The sequence below is a fragment of the Nelumbo lutea genome, chromosome 1 (genome assembly GCF_056320005.1).
Source record: "Nelumbo lutea isolate HS-2025 chromosome 1, American lotus-T2T, whole genome shotgun sequence".
Taxonomy (NCBI): domain Eukaryota; kingdom Viridiplantae; phylum Streptophyta; class Magnoliopsida; order Proteales; family Nelumbonaceae; genus Nelumbo; species Nelumbo lutea.
In genome coordinates, this window is record NC_142684.1 from 133,725,895 (window position 1) to 133,745,568 (window position 19,674).

A 19,674-nucleotide genomic window follows, 5' to 3' on the forward strand; every position below is an offset into this window, starting at 1 on the left:
ACCCCCTGTTGGGGCGTATCGGGAAGCCCCTGAACCTTGCCTTTACCTACCAAATTGTTGAAAGAAGTATCTATCTTATGTAGAGTTTTCATAAATAAATGAGCTTTCCTTATCATTAACCAATATCAATAAGATTAACTCCCTTATTTTTGTTGATAGCATAGCTACATCATCCCTTAAGATTGATGTTGATTTGTTATCTGGTTTCTATCATAGCTTTTTAATTTTTATCAATATATTTGGATTAAGTTATAAACCATTTTTATATTCCTTTTCTTAATGCGTTATTTTTGTTCCTATTAGCTATGTGCTTGTTCGAATAATTTGTGTATATGTTTTAATGTAGTGGAATGTTGCATAGGAAATGAGGAGATCAAAATGTCAATTATTTCTACAAAGTTTTCGAGAGAATGCATCAAGAGAGGCTGATATATCAGTTTATAGCTCCCCATCCAATAATCATACTGAGATGCCGCCCCCACAATCAATACAAAGGGAGCAAAGTCAGCCTACTAATACATATTTGGGAACCAACATGCCTACTAATAATAGAAATGAAGAATGAAGCTTCAAGCTCAGAATGTCTTGTTGCAACAAATTTACAAAGAGATACTCCTCCCGTTAGTATAATTGGTAATTCAAATGGTTCAGTTCATACAGGTAATTTTTACATGAATAAAGTTTCACAATTCATATCTATATCATTTTAAGTATGATGCTATAATATGTATTATTTATTTTGGTACAGTTTCTAATAATATAAGAAAACAAACTGGAGGTCGAGGGCATACAATCCTTAGAAACATTATAGAACTACCCAATGACCAAAAAATTAAATTACAATGAAATGATGATTTACAACCTATTGGGGAATGTAGGAAAAAATTGTAAATTATATAGGAATGCAAGCAAGGAATGGGGGACTTGTTCCTGTCCATTATGGCAAATGATCCAGGTAATATTATCAATATACATATATATATATATATATATATATATATATATATATATATATATATATATATATATATAAGATCTTTTTTTATTATATGTTGTCTTATCAATCTAAAATTAATATATTTTAATTTTATAATTTATTAACTAATTGCAGAAGAAGTTTGAACTTGAAAAAAAACATAAGGATTGAGTCATGAGAAATCTTGGAGATAAGAGGAGGGTATACAGGAATAAAATAAAGGTGAACTATTATGGCAATGAAATTTATGAGGAAAGAATTAGAAATTGCCCTCCTGATGTTCATTTGGATAAGTGGAAAGAATTGGTTAAGTATTTCTCAAGTGATTTATTTGATGTAACTTATAATATCAACCATTTTTATGTATCTAGTCTTAATTATTGTTCTTATTTTAAATAATGCATTTATAATTGAAATAAATTAAGTTAAATTTACATTCATTAGTTGTAAAGTTATAATTATTGTATGTTAAAAAATAAGAAAACAAGCATAAAAAAAAAGGGAACCTACACGGACAGAGATATTTAGAACCACACTAACAAAAAAAAAAAAAAGAATGGAGATGTTCCAAATGAAGATATTGCTCATGCTATTGTAAGTATTGTTATTATATTAGTATTATTATTATTTTTATTATTATTTATTCATAAATTTATGTATATGAAAGTAAAGAAACTTTTTAAAGTTTAATTTATATTGCAAAGAAATTTAGATGAGATAAAGATGGATAGAGAAAGTTCGCAAATTAGCAATGAGTATCAAGATGCTATTCCGCAAGTACTTGGTCCAGAACATAATAGGTATGTTTGATTGTTTGGATTTGGACCAACTACATCAAAAGTTTGGGGCAAAAAAGGAGAAAATGATAGATTGAAAACAGAGAATGAAAAGTTACAGAAGCAATTAGAAGAAGAAAGAACAAAAAGATAACAATTGAAAACACAAGACAAAATGCAATTGGTCATGACTTCATTATTAGATAATATTGCTCAAAATGGAACTATCGACTTATCAAATATCTTACGTGGATCAACTTCAACATTGTAGGTAATTTTTTTCTGAATAAATTTATTTGAAGTTTAAATTAAGTAGTTTTTTTTTTTCAAGATCGTGATTGATAAAATTATTTATATTATTTTTTGTGGAAGAATAATAATGAGGGTGCTAGTGCTTCTTAAAATCAAACACTAGAGGAACAAATTTAATGAGAAAAAATTTCCTTTGATACTAGCATTTTTTATTTAAGTGTTACTTTTTTGTATATAAACTTTTGAATTTTAATTTTTGATGATTTGAATATGTTATCTTTTAAAAACCAATGAATATATATTTATGTGATGGATAGATTTAAGATTGTCTATTGATTGAATTGAGTGAACAAATGAATGGTCATAATAAATTATGTGTAAAGTATGTTATATGGATGTAACAAAATGAAATTAATATTGATAATAGTTCCAATTATGTGATCATTGGCAACAATCATATTACTTTTGATTACGTGCAAATTTTTTATTAACCACAATTTGCAAATTATTTACAACAATTAAAAATATTAATAACAACAACTAAATCAATATTGACAACCATTTTTAATTGTAACTAAATAAAATGAAAAGTAATTAGTGAAATCGGTAACAATTATTCACTTGTTGCTAATTTAATAATAGTCTATAATTACTGTTGCTAAAATTATTATAGGTAATAATTGTAGAATTGTTGTTAATTATATTCGCAACAATTAATGAGAATTGTTTTATTAATAATTCATAACAATTATATGATTGTCTTTATTTCAATAAAAATTGTTACAAAAGATAGTTATAAGCAATAATTGATCAATTGTTACCTATGCTTTAGCAATGATTAATGTGCTTATTTCTACTAACATAAATGACTACAGTTAGCAAATTGTTGCAAAAATTACTTTTGTAGTTACAATCAATAGTAATTGTTCCAAATAATGAATATTGGGCCATTGTTTGGTTTCATGCAAAAAGACAATCTTAACAACAATTATATCGACTGTTGCTATACATCGTCACTAGCAACAATTGATTGTAATTAGAAGAGTTTAACCACACCATTATCAACAACAACTAAACTGGTTATAATTAAAACTTTTAGGAGTAGTTTTTTTAACATTTAGCAACAAAGTTGTGACTACTGCTAAAGGCCGATTTTCTTGTAATGGGATCTAGTTGCAAACTAAACCTATATTAATCTACGTTGGCTATTGTACAAACAATTAGTAAAATAAGAATGTGGGATGAGAAATAGGTAATTAGCTATTGTACAAACAAGTCCTAGTTGTATGGGATCTTGGAAGGGGTGGAATGGATATTGACCTAACCTTTGTTTTATTTATTTTTTATTATTTTTTTGCAGATAGTCAGCTACTTGATATGATCTTGCTCTGGTTTAGATTATTCTAGCATTCTTTTCCCAGAACATGCTTCATAGAATTGCATAAAATCTACATCTCTATTTGGCCTTGTCCTTGGAAATGAGTAAAATTGAGCTGGGAATGGATTCTAAATCAAAGTTATGTTAGATTTGAGTCAGACTTTTTGTGGGGTTACTAACCAGGGTAGATCATAGTCAATTCATTGCATCAAACCTATACCTCTACTTGCCTACTTGGCCTTGCCCTTAGCACCAAATAAAATTGTATTTACATATTGAATGCAAGCAAAGTTAGATAGGTTCATTACTTCACATTTAGAGTTGATGGATGATTTGTTGGCCACTATCTAGTTCATCATTTCATCACTTCATCATTGTTTTGACATTGCTGAAAAATTCTGAGTGATCTTCTTTGACAAATTAGTTATAGTTCTTTCATGGCTATAAGCTTCATCTTGTTACATCCTTCTACAATACCTATCTTTTTTAGAGTTGATTATGAATCTAATTTCTTGTGTCATTGAAAATATTATAGAGTAATAGCAAAGAGTATTAGGATTTGTACAGAGGAAAGGATATGAAGTTAAGTTCTATAGAGTTACCTTTATACCTTTCTTGTTATAAGTTATGCCCCCTAACAAGCCAAGTATCGACAATGTTCAACAACCAATGGATTTCAAAAAATGCTACCAGATTTGTAATGGGGCACAATGTAAGAGAAGGTGATGATATGAGATAATAATCATTTTTGAGAACAAAAAAGAAAACAAAGGCCCTAAATATAACCTAGAAGAAATAAGGTGATCAATGGGATTAGAGAATTAAGTTATTCAAAAGAAAATTCAGGGTTTTTTCATGGAAAAGAACCAACATGTTTTCATGGCCATAATCGTCTCAAACTGCAATAGTTTCATCTCCAAGCAAGATTGATGGAAAAGAATCATAATGTTTCATGGAAAATAACCATAATGTACCTAGAAACATTCAAGTCCAAAAGTTCTTAGTAGATTTTCTGTAGTAAATAAGCCGAAGAGTTAATTCCTGCTTGCCAGTGGATAAATTTTTTCTATAGATTTCCAGATGGGGTTTTGAAAGTAAGCCTATGGTTTTGTTTTCCAAATTTACTTACTATTGAAAACAAACAATGGCAGCAAGATATGCTTAGAGATCATGAAAGAATGGAATCTATTGAAAACAGTTCCATCTCCAAATTTACTTACCCCAAGAATTAACTCTTCCTCATTATCCCTGATGTGCTCGGATTTTTAGTCAAATTTCTATTCTTCTAATTCAGGTGAACAAGATATTCATTGAATTCATAATTTCTACTTTTCTAATGACTAAAATAGAAGTCAAGCACTTGAAAACCTCCCTCCAACTGCCCTCTAAAAGCTCCTTCTTATCTTATATCATTTTGGACCAATTCAATTCAATATCTACACCAACCAATCTGTTCAAATTGGTTTCAAGCCAAACCTAGTCCACTGACACTTGTATTCTTATCTTCTATCAAAATCATTGTAGGACATAAATAAAAGAACATTATTCTTTTTTTTTTTTTTTGCCCATATGACATTTATAATCATAAAAATTGTCCATCTATATAATATATATCAATTTTGATTATCCAATAAATCATAAAAGAGAACATATTTACCTATTTATCTCACAGGCAAGAATGAGCAAAAGTTGGAATCAGACACACATATAGTACTTCAAAATTGAGTGTAGTTTTCAAGTTAATGGACCACCTATTAACATTCTTTTTTGGCTCATAAGAGTCCTTTAACACATGGTTGCTTAGTTTTCCATATGTGAAAATTCAAATTTTGTGCCCAACATTGATTGATAAATGATAATAGATAATCCCAGATCATTTTTTATAACAATCTTTTCCGTATAACAAACAATCAACGGGTAATCAATAATACGTGGGATAACATTGTGGTAGATTAGTTACCTGAAAAATAGCTGAACAAAGAAGAAAATAGCTAAACAGAAAACGAAGGTAGACCAGAGTTGCCTCTCTAAAAACGAATGTAGATCTACCTAAAAGCGAAGGTAGATCAGAGCTGCTTCTCTGAAAACGAAGGTAAATCTACCTAAATACAAAGGTAGATCAGAGTTGCATCTGAAAACGAATGTAGATCTACCTACAAAATGAAGGTAGATTTTCCAACAAGATAGGCAACCTAACACCAAAAAGAAAGATCAAAATGAGATACCAAAGATCGAAATAATAGAGTTACTTCTCTCAGTTCTCAAAGACGGAAGGTAAAGATCGCTACAATTACGTTTTTCTTGTGGTTCAAAACTGTTCTCTTCTCTTTCTCTCTTTGAGGGTTTCACTTTTCAGTGATGCAAAACTATGTTCCATTTACTTTGATAAAGATAACAAATTTTGCTTTGATTTTCTTAAAACAAAATTCTCTCTTATATTCGATGCAAACTCTGGTCAATATACATCTTTAAATAAAAAATAATGCATTTTTTGAATACTTACAAAACGAATGCAAATTTGCAATGGTTCAACATTTGCACTCCAACCAAATGCAGTCTAAGCAGCAAAACCAGGACTATGAAACCTCCCATCTACATTTACCTTGAGGTAGCATCTCATCCATGGCAGCCAAAGAAACTCTACTCAAGCTCTTCCCTCCATTGTCTTGTGATTTGGGCTTCAAATCCTATTCATCTCCGGATAATTCCTGCATGTAACATTTATAATTTGACATCCATTGTGCGAGTTAAGCAAAAATTGTCTAAAACTCACCATGAGTTTTCAGCATTTCTCTTAAACTCACCACAACTTTTCAAAACGTCTAAAACTCACCATGTCAGTAAGATTTTATTTTCCAAAACTCACCTTCTATTAGTATATCGTTAATGTTTCTTAACAGAGGTGTCCATGTCAGCAGAAATAACAATTTTTATGACCAAATCACCTTTGAATGGCGAGTTAGAGTTAAAGGGTCTTTTTCATTTTTCAATTTTCCTTCTTTTTTACATTTTTAGTGTTTTGTTAAAATTTCTAATATTTTTTATAATTTCTGTTTTTTTTTACATTTTTCTATTTTCTACCATCTATAAAATTTTCTGTACTTTTTGTTATTTATTTGTAATTTTTGGTGTTTATTCTACCATTTTTATTTTATGATTTTGTTTTTCAATTTCCATAGTTTCTATAATTTGAAAATAATTTTTCTTTTTTTTTTGTGGGCACTTTCTATAATTTTTATATTTTTTTGTAATTTCTGTGCTTTTATTTGAAAATATTTTTTGAACTTTTTCCTTTTTTTCACATCTAAATATTAAAATATATGTATATATTTTATATTTTTCTATGAAGGTTAAAATGGTAATATATTAACAGCCGTTAGTCTCTTTAATGTCAAATTAGTGACATGGTGAGTTTTAAACATTTTGAAAAGTTATGATGAGTTTAAGAGAAATGCTGAAAACTCGTGATGAGTTTTTGACAATTTTCCAAAATTATAAGGGGCGTTTGATACAATGGTGTTGTATTGTTGATGCATTTTTTGTTAATCCATACAAATTTATGTGAGGAAGGTTTTCTACCTAAAATGTTTTTGAGTTGTTATCTATGCAGACAATACCAAAAACATCAAATTAGATGTTTCTAAACATACTTTTTTTAGTTGAAATGACACTCATATATATGAGAACACATTTCTCGTAAATTTGTACAACAAAATGCTAATGCACCAAATACCTCCTATATCAATTTCAATTAAAAAATTCAATGCCATCACTCACCAATTTAATCCATTCAAGAAAGCCATTTCTGTTTAATTCTTTGGCTTTAATGCAAAATAAACCACACACATCTAGAATGATGCCAAGTTATAAAGAGCATAAGCAATTGTTTCTATCTTTTATAGGCATTTATTTATATAAAGAGCATGAGCGATTGTTTCTGCATTTTCCACATAGAGGTAATTAGCTTATCTACTGTATAGATAGTTTTTTCTTGTAATTTATTCTGGTTTTCACCAATTACCTATATGATGTTTTTGTTTCTAGAATATCCTCCCGAGTTTATTTATCAGAGAAAAAAGTATGCACCCAAGTTTGCGTCTTCGAAACTTATTCGGGGCAATGTTTTTAATTAGTTGTTGACCCAATTGGTTTGATCAATAGACCTGTCACTCCCCATGATTTTGGGTTCATTTAGCCCCTAAACCATTTGCTTAGCAAAGATTTTGACGAGAAAAGAAAAATATTGATTGAATCAACAACACAGGCATCTGACCAAGCCGTCAGACCTTCCAAGCGAATCAGGTTGATTATGATTAATATGGTTGTTTTTGCAGGGCTATTCAAAACCGCTCCAAACATCTCCAAGCAGCTCAGCTGGGCTCGAATTCATCCCTCCATGACTCCAATCCATCTTCCTCTCTTTCGATCTCTCCCCTGCTTTACTTTTGAAATTGCTATTCGAGCTAATTAGAGTTCCGAGGACCCTGAACTTGAAGGTTTGATGCTAGTTTCCCTCCATTACTGTTTTCAGTTGATGGTTGATAGCAAATCAGGTATAAGATTTTATACTTCGAACTTGATTTGCAGGAGGAAGGTAGAATTACTAAACTAGTATTCAGCCAGTTTGGTGGCAGAAGAGGGCGACGAATATGTCACAGATCCACCAAGCTTTCAATCTTATACAGAAAATGGTGAAAAGCCCACCACTCAAAGCTTTCTCAATCTTCAACGAATCAATCCTGCAAGGTTTCCAACACACCAATGAGTCCACGTCCGCTATCCTCCACCTCCTCCTTTCCTCAAACATGTTAACACAAGCTCAGTCCGTTCTTCTACGGTTTCTCTCAGGCAAGCTTTACTCTTCTTCCTTCACTTCCTCATCTCTCCCATCTCTACTCCACCATTTTACGCAAACCCATTCGGGTCCAAATTCACTTCTTATTCTTTTATATGAAGCAATCATCGGCGCTCTTATCCAATCTCAAATGCTTCAAGAATCCCTCTTTTATTTCACTGAAATGCTTAACCGTGGCCTGGTACCCAGTCCAAGCACTTTCAATAACCTATTGACTCATCTTCTCAAGTTGGATTCTTTCGAAAATGCTTGGTGCGTTTTCAATGAAACACAGGGTAGAACTCAATTAGATATTTACAGTTATGGAATAATGATTAAGGGTTGCTGTCAGGTTGGTGATTTGAGTAAGGGGTTTGAGCTTTTATCTCAATCGGAAAAGATGGGCTGGTCCGCAAATGTAGTCATTTATACTACTTTGATTGATGGGTGTTGCAAGAACGGCGACATTGATCAGGCAAGGAAGTTATTTTCTAAGATGGAAAAGCTGGGTTTGGTTGCCAATGAGTTCACTTATACAACCATGATTAACGGGTGTTTCAGAAAAGGCTTTAACAAGGAAGGGTTTGAGCTCTATGAAGAGATGAAACTTAAGGGGACTCTTCCTAATATTTATACTTACAATTCGGTGATTAGTGGGTATTGTAAGGATGGTAATCTGAAAAAAGCATTTGAATTATTTGATGAAATGCATGAGAGAGGTGTTGTTTGTAATGTTGTCACTTATAACACACTAATTAGTGGATTATGTCGAGTACGGAAACCCGTGGAAGCTGAGAAGTTGGTAAGTCGGATGAAGGAGGCTGGATTGAGTCCAAATTCAATCACATACAACACTCTAATTGATGGGTTTTGCAAAGCTAGAAAGTTGGACAAGGCATCGAGATTGTTTGATAAGATGAGGTCAACTGGCCAATCTCCATCTTTGGTTACTTATAATGTTTTAATTGCAGGTTTTTCTAGAATTGGAAATTTTGAGACAGCTGCCTTTCTTGTTAGAGAAATGGAGGAGAGAGATATATTTCCTTCAAAAGTAACATATAGTATTCTCATTGATGCTTTGATCAAATCAGACAACATGGAGAAAGCCCTTGAGATGTTTTCCTCTATGGAGAAGGCTGGCTTGATGGCAGATGTTTATATTTATGGCATCCTGATAAATGGGTTCTGTGTCAAAGGTAACATGAAGGATGCATCCAAGCTGTTTAGATCAATGAGTGAAGTGCATTTGAAGGCTAATGATATAATCTACAATATAATGATTTATGGTTACTGCAAAGAAGGCAATTCTTATAGAGCGCTGAGGTTGCTAGAAAAAATGCACGATAATGGAATGCTCCCAAACATGGCTAGCTATAGTCTGACCATTGGTATCCTTTGTAAGGATGGAAAATGGCAAGAAGCTGAGGTTTTGCTCAATGAGATGGTAGGATTGGGATTGAGTCCTTGTGATTCACTTTACAGTTCTATAGCTAAGGCAAAACTTGAAAACAGTTAGACTCTTAGAGATGAATTTGAAGTATTATATTGCAAAGTTGGATAGATAAAAGGGTCAGGAGAACATGCTAAGTGTTTTTGAGGCTCAATCAGAAGTCGAGGGTTTCTTGGAAGGCTTCTATCTTGTATAGTGTAATCAGTATTATCTATGAAGTATAAATACTTTATCTTGGATCCTCTATTTTTGTGCTTTGATCAGGAACTGAAATAAATAATCAGATTGTTGTACATAGGGGTATGAATTCCCAAACCAACTGGATCAAACCCCTCCAAAAAACAAACATCTTTCTATGGGTTCAGTAACAGGCTCACAGTTACCCAATAGGTAATTTGTTTATTGATTTGTAACTCATCATTCTCTCTCACTGCAATCTCCATCATCTCTTTGATCTCTTCCCCTGCAACTTAATGGGACTCTCATGAATAGTTCAAATGCAGCTAGTTGGGTGTTATTACCAGGACCTCAGCACCAGATTGGGTATTATTTATCCCTAGTTCATTGTACTGGTTTTGCCACAGAAATACCCTTATGGATCGATTTGATGTTGACAAATGATATTGACTAAACAGGATGATCTTCATCTTTATATTTCATAGAAGTTATACAAGATCTGAACTTTATGTTTGTTTGCCCTAATTTCTTGCTTATGTTTTGGAAGATGGAAGATAGATTTTGATTTGAAAGTTATCGAATTAGAGGAAAATTTGTTCTTTCTGTAACTTAGTTGATCCATTTAGAAGAACTTTTCATTTTTGCTAAAGATAATGGATGACTTGGATGGTTTTCTTTGTTTCGATTTTCCAAATTGAAGATCTTTATATTTTACCGGTGAAATAACAGAAATTAAAATTGACAAAGAAAAGAGCATTATTTTAATCCAATTTGTCTGCAGAAATGCATAAAAAAGTTAACAGATAAAACAAATTTTGTATAATTGGCTGTCAAAAAAACTTGTGTAATTATATTTATAACCATTACGATGGGCACGTCTGGAAGGAAAATCTGCACCAACAACTACATTTCATTGAAAACTGCACCAGCAATTATATATCCCACTTTTTTGGGTTCACCAAGTTGGATTCGCAGATATGTTTTAGATTTCTATTCCTGTATCTGTGTTCTTATGGGGGTTCTGCTTAACTTCTGTTCTTTTTAAGTGGAATTTCAGCTTCTTCGGAGTTAAACTGTTATATTGTTCCTGAATTCTGAAGAGTAGTTTTTTGTTTTTAGTATCTTGGGCTGATAAAGTGACAAGTGCGTGAACAGGTTTGAGTCTGAGAGTGACCTCTTCATGCAAGGAAATGCCAAATATTTTGTATCCAATGCACCCTTCCCAAGACCATTGATGATCAGGACCGACATTGGGTAAAACCCTTTTATCTGAATAGACATTGGGTAAATGTGTTCAACATATTTCTGATGATCTCAAGTAGAGGAAAATGTTCAAAAAAAAAAAACTATTGGCAAGCACAATTTTCGTTGATTCACTTGCTGCTATTTCATTTTTCGTTTTCTTATTGTAATATTCCGCAGGTGGAAGCTGGAGAACAATCTTACGCCCCGTTTGGTTGATGAATCGGATCATTCTGATTCCAACTCTTTGGTTGGGCGGAATCAGAATTTTATTCCCATTCCTGCTGCAATGGCATTCCCCATTTGAGGTGAGGAAATGGTCATTCCCTGCCCTCCATTTCTGTTGATTTTAATTCTCATTTCTATTTTGATTCTAATTCCAATTCTGACTGTGAATCACACTCTTAACTTCCAAATATGAAGCCACATGAGTTGACCAAGGTGCATTATTGTTTTTTCCTGTTGTCCATATCTTTTAGGCAAAATTCTTGATTGGTGCCATGTATTTTGGGTTTACTCTCACTTTGACTCCCAAATTTTAAAATGCAATAATTCAATTCCTAAACTTTCAAAATATGTCAATTCAGTACATATTGTTAACCAAACAAAAAATGCACTTAAAACATGACATCAAACCAACTAAATAGAGATGGGATGGGGATCCCCCGATGCCCATCTCCTCTCCTCTAGATTGACTAATATTATCCATTGATTCAATTCAATCGGTGGGTTATTATTCATTGGATGACATAAACTAATAAAAGTTCCAAATATCTTATTGTCCAAACTGTGCATTTCAGCCAATTCAAATGATGTTTTGCAAATCCATGCCATAAAACAACAGCTTTGTGTTTGGATTATGATTGAACTAGTCCCAGGTGCCACGTGTCACTTTCGTGATCATCTTATCTTATTGGCCACGTTGGCACTACGTTAGATGGATAAGTGCGACTAAGATAGGAGAGCGTCGTATGGATCAAGAGGACAGCTCCATTGGCGATTAGGTCTTATCCCAAAGACTTTGACGGACAACATCATCCCAACAATGCCACATGCCTCATCCAAATAAGATACGATCTTTGACTATAAAAAGATAACCCCCTCTCAAAATAAGAGACCGTAGACTCTCCAGCACCCAAAATGTCATTCCGTATGAAGTAGCATTGTTCTCAACTGCTTGGCCCCACTATCCACCATTCTCGACTAATTTGAACGTCCAAATACCTGCCCAGAACTAACTTCTCAAATCTTTAACCACTTTCTTGATTTCAGAATGAATTCAGATTGCCTTTTACCAAATCAATGGCTGTTATTGGATGGGACCTACTTAGAGTGGTGGGACCCGGCTGGAATCCGCTTAATATCTCTGCCGCACTTGAGCATCATGTTCAAGCCATGAACCGCTACTTCTTACGGTGGACAGAAGTAGAGAACACTGACAATGAATTTTGGAATACCAGGACTGAACTCTAAAATTTCCCAAAAGAAAGAGTTAAAAGACAAGGACATGTGATTGGACTGGAGAGGAAACGTCGTTCTTTCAAGAGTCCTTATCAGGGAAGCCATACGGATGACCACGTGGCCCATAACACGGCCTCAAATCCTGAACAGTAGAGATGATTTAAGTCACTAATTGTCCCCACTCACACCACCAAAACGCCCAGTTGCAATCTATCAGTTCAATCCACTCCGACTCCATGTCAATCAACGTCAACTGATGGAGACAACACGACCCCCACCTCCCGACTCTGTGCTGCGGCTTGTAATCTTCTTCGGTGCCTACTCACTCCACCATCACCACTCGTTACCAACTCACTCTGACCACAGAATCACCGAGCTGACTCGGAATAACCCGGTTTGTCGGTGATTCTTACTGAAAGGCCTTTCGTAGGAGTCCATTGCCGATCTGGTAATTGGATGTTGTATGGGTCCCGCCTCTTGCCTGCTCAGATACATCCTGTACGAGGATGGGTAAAAAAAAAAAAATCTGTATGTATTATCTTGGGTATGTCGTTTGACAAGAAATTTGATATTGAATCCTAAATTTATTTTAATTGGAAAATATACCTATTATTTGGGAATTTTTGACCCATCTTATCAACCCAAACCCATTGACTTGATTGGACAAAAACCAAATGGTGGAATGATACGAGACATTGAGATCGTCCAAGTATGCACATGAGTGGCACCCAATCACTGTCAATAATGTTCTTGCATTGTCAGCAGGTAGAAAGAACGTTGAAAGTCATCAAGATTCTGTCCTTAGCTTTGGATTTCTATTTCAGGAGAATAATTTGCAGGAAAAAAAAAACTGAGGAATGTTGATTAAAATGTATATAACTTGATCATGAATAGTGGAAATCTTTATTAAGGAAATTCTATAAACACCTGCAGTGGCACTTGGATCAATTAATGGGTTGGGTCTGAATTTTGCATTCAGATTGTAATTGGGTTGGGACCAATTTTTATTATTCTGAATCGATTAAGACCCAACAATTCAATTATGTAATTAATAATAAATAAACGTTTAATAGTTTTTTTTTTTTGTAATTTTTATTATATTTTACCTTGAAAGAAAATTTTAGTTTGGTATATAAGATGATTTTATAAAAATTACTTATTTTAGCAATATATAAACCGTTTAACATTTATTGTCATTTTTTGGTAAGCTTATATTATCAAAATTAGCGTTCCCAAGTAGTCATAATTATAGATGCCAAGTTTAATCGGGTCAGACCCGATTATCCCAACTAATAATCAACCTGTTTATGGTTTTAAGCGTTTGCTTGGTTCAACATCAGAATTGCCTATTTCTCTAGATGGGAATTAGAATTGGATTACAAGAGATGCATGATTCTTAAGGAAGATTGGCCTTAAGTAAAGAGAAATAGGGTATGTGAAAATTTAAATCATTTGTTTTTTATTTTTTGATCGATCAAAAGGAAATTTTCATTCCTAATGGGAGGTCAAAATGACCATTCCCACTAATAGCTGTTTCATTAAGATAAGTTTAGCTGAACACAATAGCTAATCGGCAGTAATATTGTTGATAATACTATTATCATTTAGAAGGTCCTTCATTCTATGAAGCGTCAGAAAGATAGGTATGGGTCGTTTATTCTAAAATTAGATTTATCTAAAGCATATGATCGAATTGAATGGGCCTTTCTCATAAAGACTCTGATGTGCTTCGGATTTTCTCAAGTTTTCTACAACCTCATTTTAAATTGCATATCCTCCCCGAATTTCTCCATCCTTATTCATGATCACGCTAGTAAGTCCTTTCCTTATCGGGGCTCCAAACAGGGGTGCCCACTTTCTCCATACTTTTCAAGAATGTTGAAACCAAATGTTTGCAAAATCTTACCCATGGTTTCAGATTTGGAAAATATGATGTTAATCAAATTTTAAATGTGCCAAGTTCATTTTGTAAATGGTCCGGCCAGGAGATCAATTTCCAGAAATCAGCCATTTATTTCAGTGATAACACTGTGACAGATTAAAGTCCAAACCAAGTCAACTCTTTCCCACGCCAGTAGGTCAGTTCTCATTAAGTCCACCCTTCAAGCAGTTCCACAATACATCATGCAGACTTAGAAGACTTGCAATGACCTTAATAACATTTGCTGAAACTTTTGGTGGGCTGATTCTGATTCGGCTGGAGTGCATTTACGTAAGTGGTCCTTGCTTTTTCAACCAAAAGTCCGCCGTGCAGTGGGTTTTCATGACATGGCAGCGGCTAACGGAGCCTATATCATTAAGTTGGATTAGAGGTTGCTCAAGTTCCCATCCTCTCTGTGGGCGCAGATGTTACATTCAAAGTGCATTAGAAATTCTAGCTTCTGGAGTTTAAAGCCAAAAACTGGTGATTCCTATATTTGGCGGGGTATACTCGCATGTAGATCTCATTTATGCAAAGGTTGCCACTGGATTGTTGGTGATGGGTGGGGTATTGATGCTCTCTCAGATCCTTGGCTCCCATATGACGCAACTTCTATCCTTCAGCACCAAAGGAATAGCTCATTTAAAGTAGCAGAACTCATTATCCAACACTGAATCAATTGGAACCATGAGTTGGTGAATCGATTATTTTCACCTCATTCAGCTCAAGCAATTCTATCCTCAGATCTCCCATTGCACAATAATATTATGGAAGACCGTCTTGTTTGGACCCTTACTCCTCATGGGCAATTCACTACTGCATCAGCTCATCGTTTCCTATATTCGGAACTTCCTTGTTCATCAAATGCGGGTTTCCTGTTTGGGAATTGTAGTTGGTCCAAGTTTTGGAATTTAAAATGGACTTGTCCCAAAATTATGATTTTTTTTTCTAGAGGGCCTTAAATGACGCTCTACCCACAAAGAGTAGGTTCAATGTGTGGAGGAACAACTTTGACTCTTGTTGCTCACTATGTATGAAAGAGGAGGAAACTATAGGTCATTTGTTCCTTAAGTGTCCTATTGCAAAGATGGTTTTGTTTCGTTCTAAACTTGGAGTCCGAAGTGACCTATTTCATCAACTATCAGAATTGATATCATTTTGGATATTTCTTGAGGTTTCCTCTTCCACATCCTCATATCCTTCAAACCTTTTGGCCTTCTCCATCCTTTGGTACCTGATGCTGCGCAATCCGGGCACTCCTAACTGACAGCTGACTGGTTCCTCGCTGGCAACAGATAGTACCTGAGAAGAAGACGGTGAATGATTCCCGGGGGATTTGCCCGATGGGAATACTCCGATGCTTAAGTTAGAACGCTGGAGAAAGCAGTAAAGAGTGCAAAGAAGGCTAAGAGTGTAGGTCGCACTAGATCACTGAGTTAGCTCGAGATAAAGTTCAAGATATTCAAGATAAGATATCATGTATTCGAGAGAGAGCCCTTCCCTTCAACTAGGGGGCTCTTATATATGAGCATTCTTGTCAAATCGGGCGTAACCGCCACTAGACCACTGTCGCAGGCGTTATCTGCCAGGCTTGCGCAGGTGACTGTTGTAGAGTACTACCCAATTAGATGAGTGACATGTCTCGGAATGACAGACACGCCACCATCTGTTGAGAGACGTGGGCACAGTCTTGCCGAGCTAGCAGGAATTGCACCGTCGGTCAGGAGACGTGGTACAGTCTAACGGGTACGGTCTTGTCAGATATAAGCTTCCTGAAAACATCGCGTCGCTTTGTAACGAGTAGTCTTGTAGCGAGCTATCCCGCAGCGAGCTCATAGGGGTACTTCGAGGTGATTCCTCTTAAGGTTGCCTTTGGGGCAGTTTTTTTGCCTAAGAATTGGAGCGAGCTGGTTATCCTAGCCCACGAGCTGGGATAGACTTTGTCTTGGAGTATTCCCTTTCAATACATCGGGGGTCCTTGCCCTATGGCAAGCTATGATGAAGCAAGCTGTCTTGCGGGCCCGTTACTTAGTCGCAGTCAGACTGTTGTGCTAAACTGTTACTTGTGCTGAGTCATGTCCACGTGTCACCGTCCCAAGGGGTCGGGTCAAATCACCATCCATCAATTTCCCCCCACTCCTCAGGCTAAGGGTGCTACCTTAGCGTGAGGAGTTCATGAAATGTGAGTAGATTTGACCCGAAGTTCAAACTTGATTGGCTGATCGTATTAAATGCGCACGCAGAAGTCAGGAGGTCTATAGACCTTTTGAATGCCAAGAACATGCAGAAGCGGCTCTCAATTCTGGAAGGCGTGTAACTATCATTACCTTAATCATGGAAGACATGAAGTCGGTCACATTTTGGTTTCAGAAGTCGTGCGGTCAGCTTGACTATGAACTGTCATATCTGTCTCAATCCAAGTCGTCGATTTCAGGACAAAGTGGCTATAAATAGAAGGGCCCCAGGCCTCATTTCTTTTACGCTAACTTGCCTTGCCTTCGGAGTCTGAGGTTGCGTCTTCATCTAGTTGCCCAAGCTCTTCTTCTGCTCACATCATCTTTTCGGTTCATTTCTTCCCTGGTGAGTCTTATCATTTCGTTCGTATGTCTAAGTATCAGTACCATGTCTTTTCCTGGGGTGATGACCAAGATGATGCCCCCTTGAGCTTAGGGGGAGCTTGGGGGTAGGCTCTAGAAGCTTGGGAGGCTTCTGGCAAGACTGCTTCTACCTCTCGAGGCAGGGAGCTAGATAGCTTTGGTCCCTCCTCCATGTCGATGGAGAGACTTAGGACCTTAGTTCTCCAATTTAACCTCCCCAGAGACCTCGTTTATAGTCTCCCTTTCGGTAACTATCCTAGGGAGCACGGTCCTGATGAGATAGTGATTTTCCAAGACCAGCTCATTGCTGGCCTCTGTCTTCCTCTGCACCCTCTGATAGTGGAGGTTTTGAATCACTTCAATGTCATTGTTGACCAGCTTCACCCCAACTCCATTCGCAATGTAGTTGGGACTATCTCTTTATTTTATGAGTACTGTCTTCCCCTTAACCTTGACATTCTTTCCACCATCCTCTGCATCAAGAATGCTTCTCCCGGAGCGCCTCCAAAAAGGCGTTCCTACTAATTTTCTCCCCGCCGCGGCTTCAAGCTCTTATACGAGCTGTCAAACAGGATCCCAGCTTGGAAGCGGGACTATTTTGTTGTTCGCAACCCCGAAGGGTTGCCCTTCCCAGCTCACTAGAGGGCCGCCACCCAGGATTCAGGGGTTGAGTTGGACCCTGAAGTTTGGAAAACACTGCAGTCCTAGGCAGAAGTTGGCTTCCATTGGTCGGACTACTTGATTGAGGAGAAGCTCGCACAGGCCGGCCTGAGCCTGTGTAGGTTACCTTTTAGGTGGCGTAGTGCCTTGTAAAATTTTTTTATTTTTTTACTAGACTAATACCTTGTGGTTTTTGGCAGCCATTATGTCTGGTGTTGATGCTCGCGGCCTCCTGTCTAGCAACCAGAAGCGCAAGGCAAAGAGCTCGTGTCCTGACCGAGCTTCCACTTTTGGGGGTGCTGAGTTTGAGTCTGTTGACCCGACCTTCGCTTCTCCACCACCTGAGTTTCCACCAGTTCCATTTGAGAGAGTTGCCACAGAGGGTGGCGCAGAAGAGCCCGAGCTCACGGCGCAAGGGTAGTTTCCTTCGTCTGGGTCATCCCACCCCTTCCCCTTCCTGCAGTTCCCTACTGGGAACAGGGAGGGTGTTAATGACTACATCGTGGCTGCACGAAAGAGTCGAAGGGCGATCTACCACGAGGAGGTCGCCAACTGGGGGGAGATGGACCCCAAGGAGCTAGCTAGGTTTGCCTCCACCCATTGCATGGTGGTAAGTGTCATTTCTCTTCCTTCTTTCTTTTCTCTCCTTTTCTCTTTTCTGACCTTAGTCTTCTGCTGGTAGGTGAACTCCGCCATCCACGCCATGGCCTTTCAGACCAACATCCACTCCGGCGACGCTTGTAATCAGAGGTCAACCGTGCAAAAGCTCCTGGGTGAGCTCAACCGGGCCCGAGGTGAAGTCCTTCAGGCTAAAAAGGGGAGCGAGGCCTAGGAACTGCTCATCCGGGACCAGGAGGTGCAGATTGCCCGGCTATCTGAGGAGACCACTCACCACCGAGAAGAGTCATCGAGGGTAGCGGCGGAGAGGGAGCTTCTTCGCCAGTAGGTTCGAGACTTGAAGTCCACTCTTCCGGACCAAACTCAGAACTTTGGCACCATGGTGGAGGCCGAGCGGGCTAAGGCTGTGTGGGACTTTAAGGACTCCCAGGAGTACCACGACCTCTAAGTGGAGTATGGCTCGAGCTCCTAACGCTCTGGATTTAAACTCTGTCACTAGTTGGTCCGCAAGAAATTCTCTGGGCTCAACCTTGACAGAATAACAATGAAGGGCTTGGGTCCTGAGATAGCGGAATAGGCGGAGGATGAGGAGCCTGACTCTTCGGAGGATGATGATGAGGTGGAGGCAGTGGATCCCTGAGGCTGGTGGCTCTTCTATTTTTCTTTTCTGATGAATTCTGGTGGTTCTCGGGTGTCAGAACCCTGTTTTAAAATCTCTTTCTTGGGCGGTTGGGCCTTTTTTCTACTAAGTATGGTGTGCTCTTTACTTTTTGCCGAAGTGATTTTATCACCCGAGTTATTAGAGCTACATACCCAAAGTAGGATCTTTCGGTAGTTGTTACCCCAAGCTATCCCTTGGTGCTTGAGGTATTTTATAGTATACCCCGAAGTAATTACCATGTATGCCCAAACTGTATGTTCACGGGTCATTCCTTGTTGGGTTCAATCAGTACACCAAGACGAGCTACGCTTCATAGGGTTCAGACCCGAGTTGCCTACGCCTCTGGTACTTAACCGTTTCATTGGCATATTATGTCTTCCACAGTGCCGAGGTCTTAGTTAGCTCGGCGTTTTAGCCCTTGGGCTGATGGAGTGACTTATAGTCCACTCTTGGAGTTTGCCCATGCCATAGAGACGGCTGGGTCTTATCGCACCGAGGTCTATATTAGCTCGGCATTTTGGCCCTTAGGCTTTGGGAGTGACTCATGGTCTACTTAGTAGTTCGCCCATGCCATAGAGGCGACTAGGTCTTATTGCACCGAGGTTAATGTTAGTTTGGCATTTTGGCCCTTAGGCTCTAGGAGTGACTCGTGGTCTACTCAATAGTTACAG

The 19,674-nt window shown here is 37.0% G+C and overlaps 1 protein-coding gene across 6 annotated transcripts; it reads left to right on the forward strand.

The window, feature by feature from the left end:
• The first annotated feature begins 5,372 nt into the window (after window positions 1-5,372).
• On the forward strand, window positions 5,373-13,163 carry LOC148877689 (Pentatricopeptide repeat (PPR-like) superfamily protein). Of its 6 annotated transcripts, XR_016098496.1 has the most exons (5): window positions 5,440-5,656; window positions 7,717-7,878; window positions 7,970-8,230; window positions 10,999-11,097; window positions 11,266-11,659. XR_016098496.1 is itself a non-coding variant. In XM_088942312.1 (3 exons), the coding sequence occupies exon 3, from the start codon at window positions 8,032-8,034 to the stop codon at window positions 9,730-9,732; it is 1,701 nt and encodes a 566-aa protein (XP_088798438.1). In that variant the 5' UTR covers window positions 5,440-5,656; window positions 7,717-7,878; window positions 7,970-8,031; the 3' UTR covers window positions 9,733-9,959. The 6 variants fall into 6 exon arrangements, 1 of the variants encoding a protein (XP_088798438.1); XR_016098498.1 differs by lacking the exons at window positions 7,717-7,878; window positions 7,970-8,230 and adding an exon at window positions 12,358-13,163 and having other exon boundaries at window positions 5,398-5,656; window positions 11,266-11,393; XR_016098500.1 differs by lacking the exon at window positions 7,970-8,230.
• The last annotated feature ends 6,511 nt before the right edge of the window (window positions 13,164-19,674 follow it).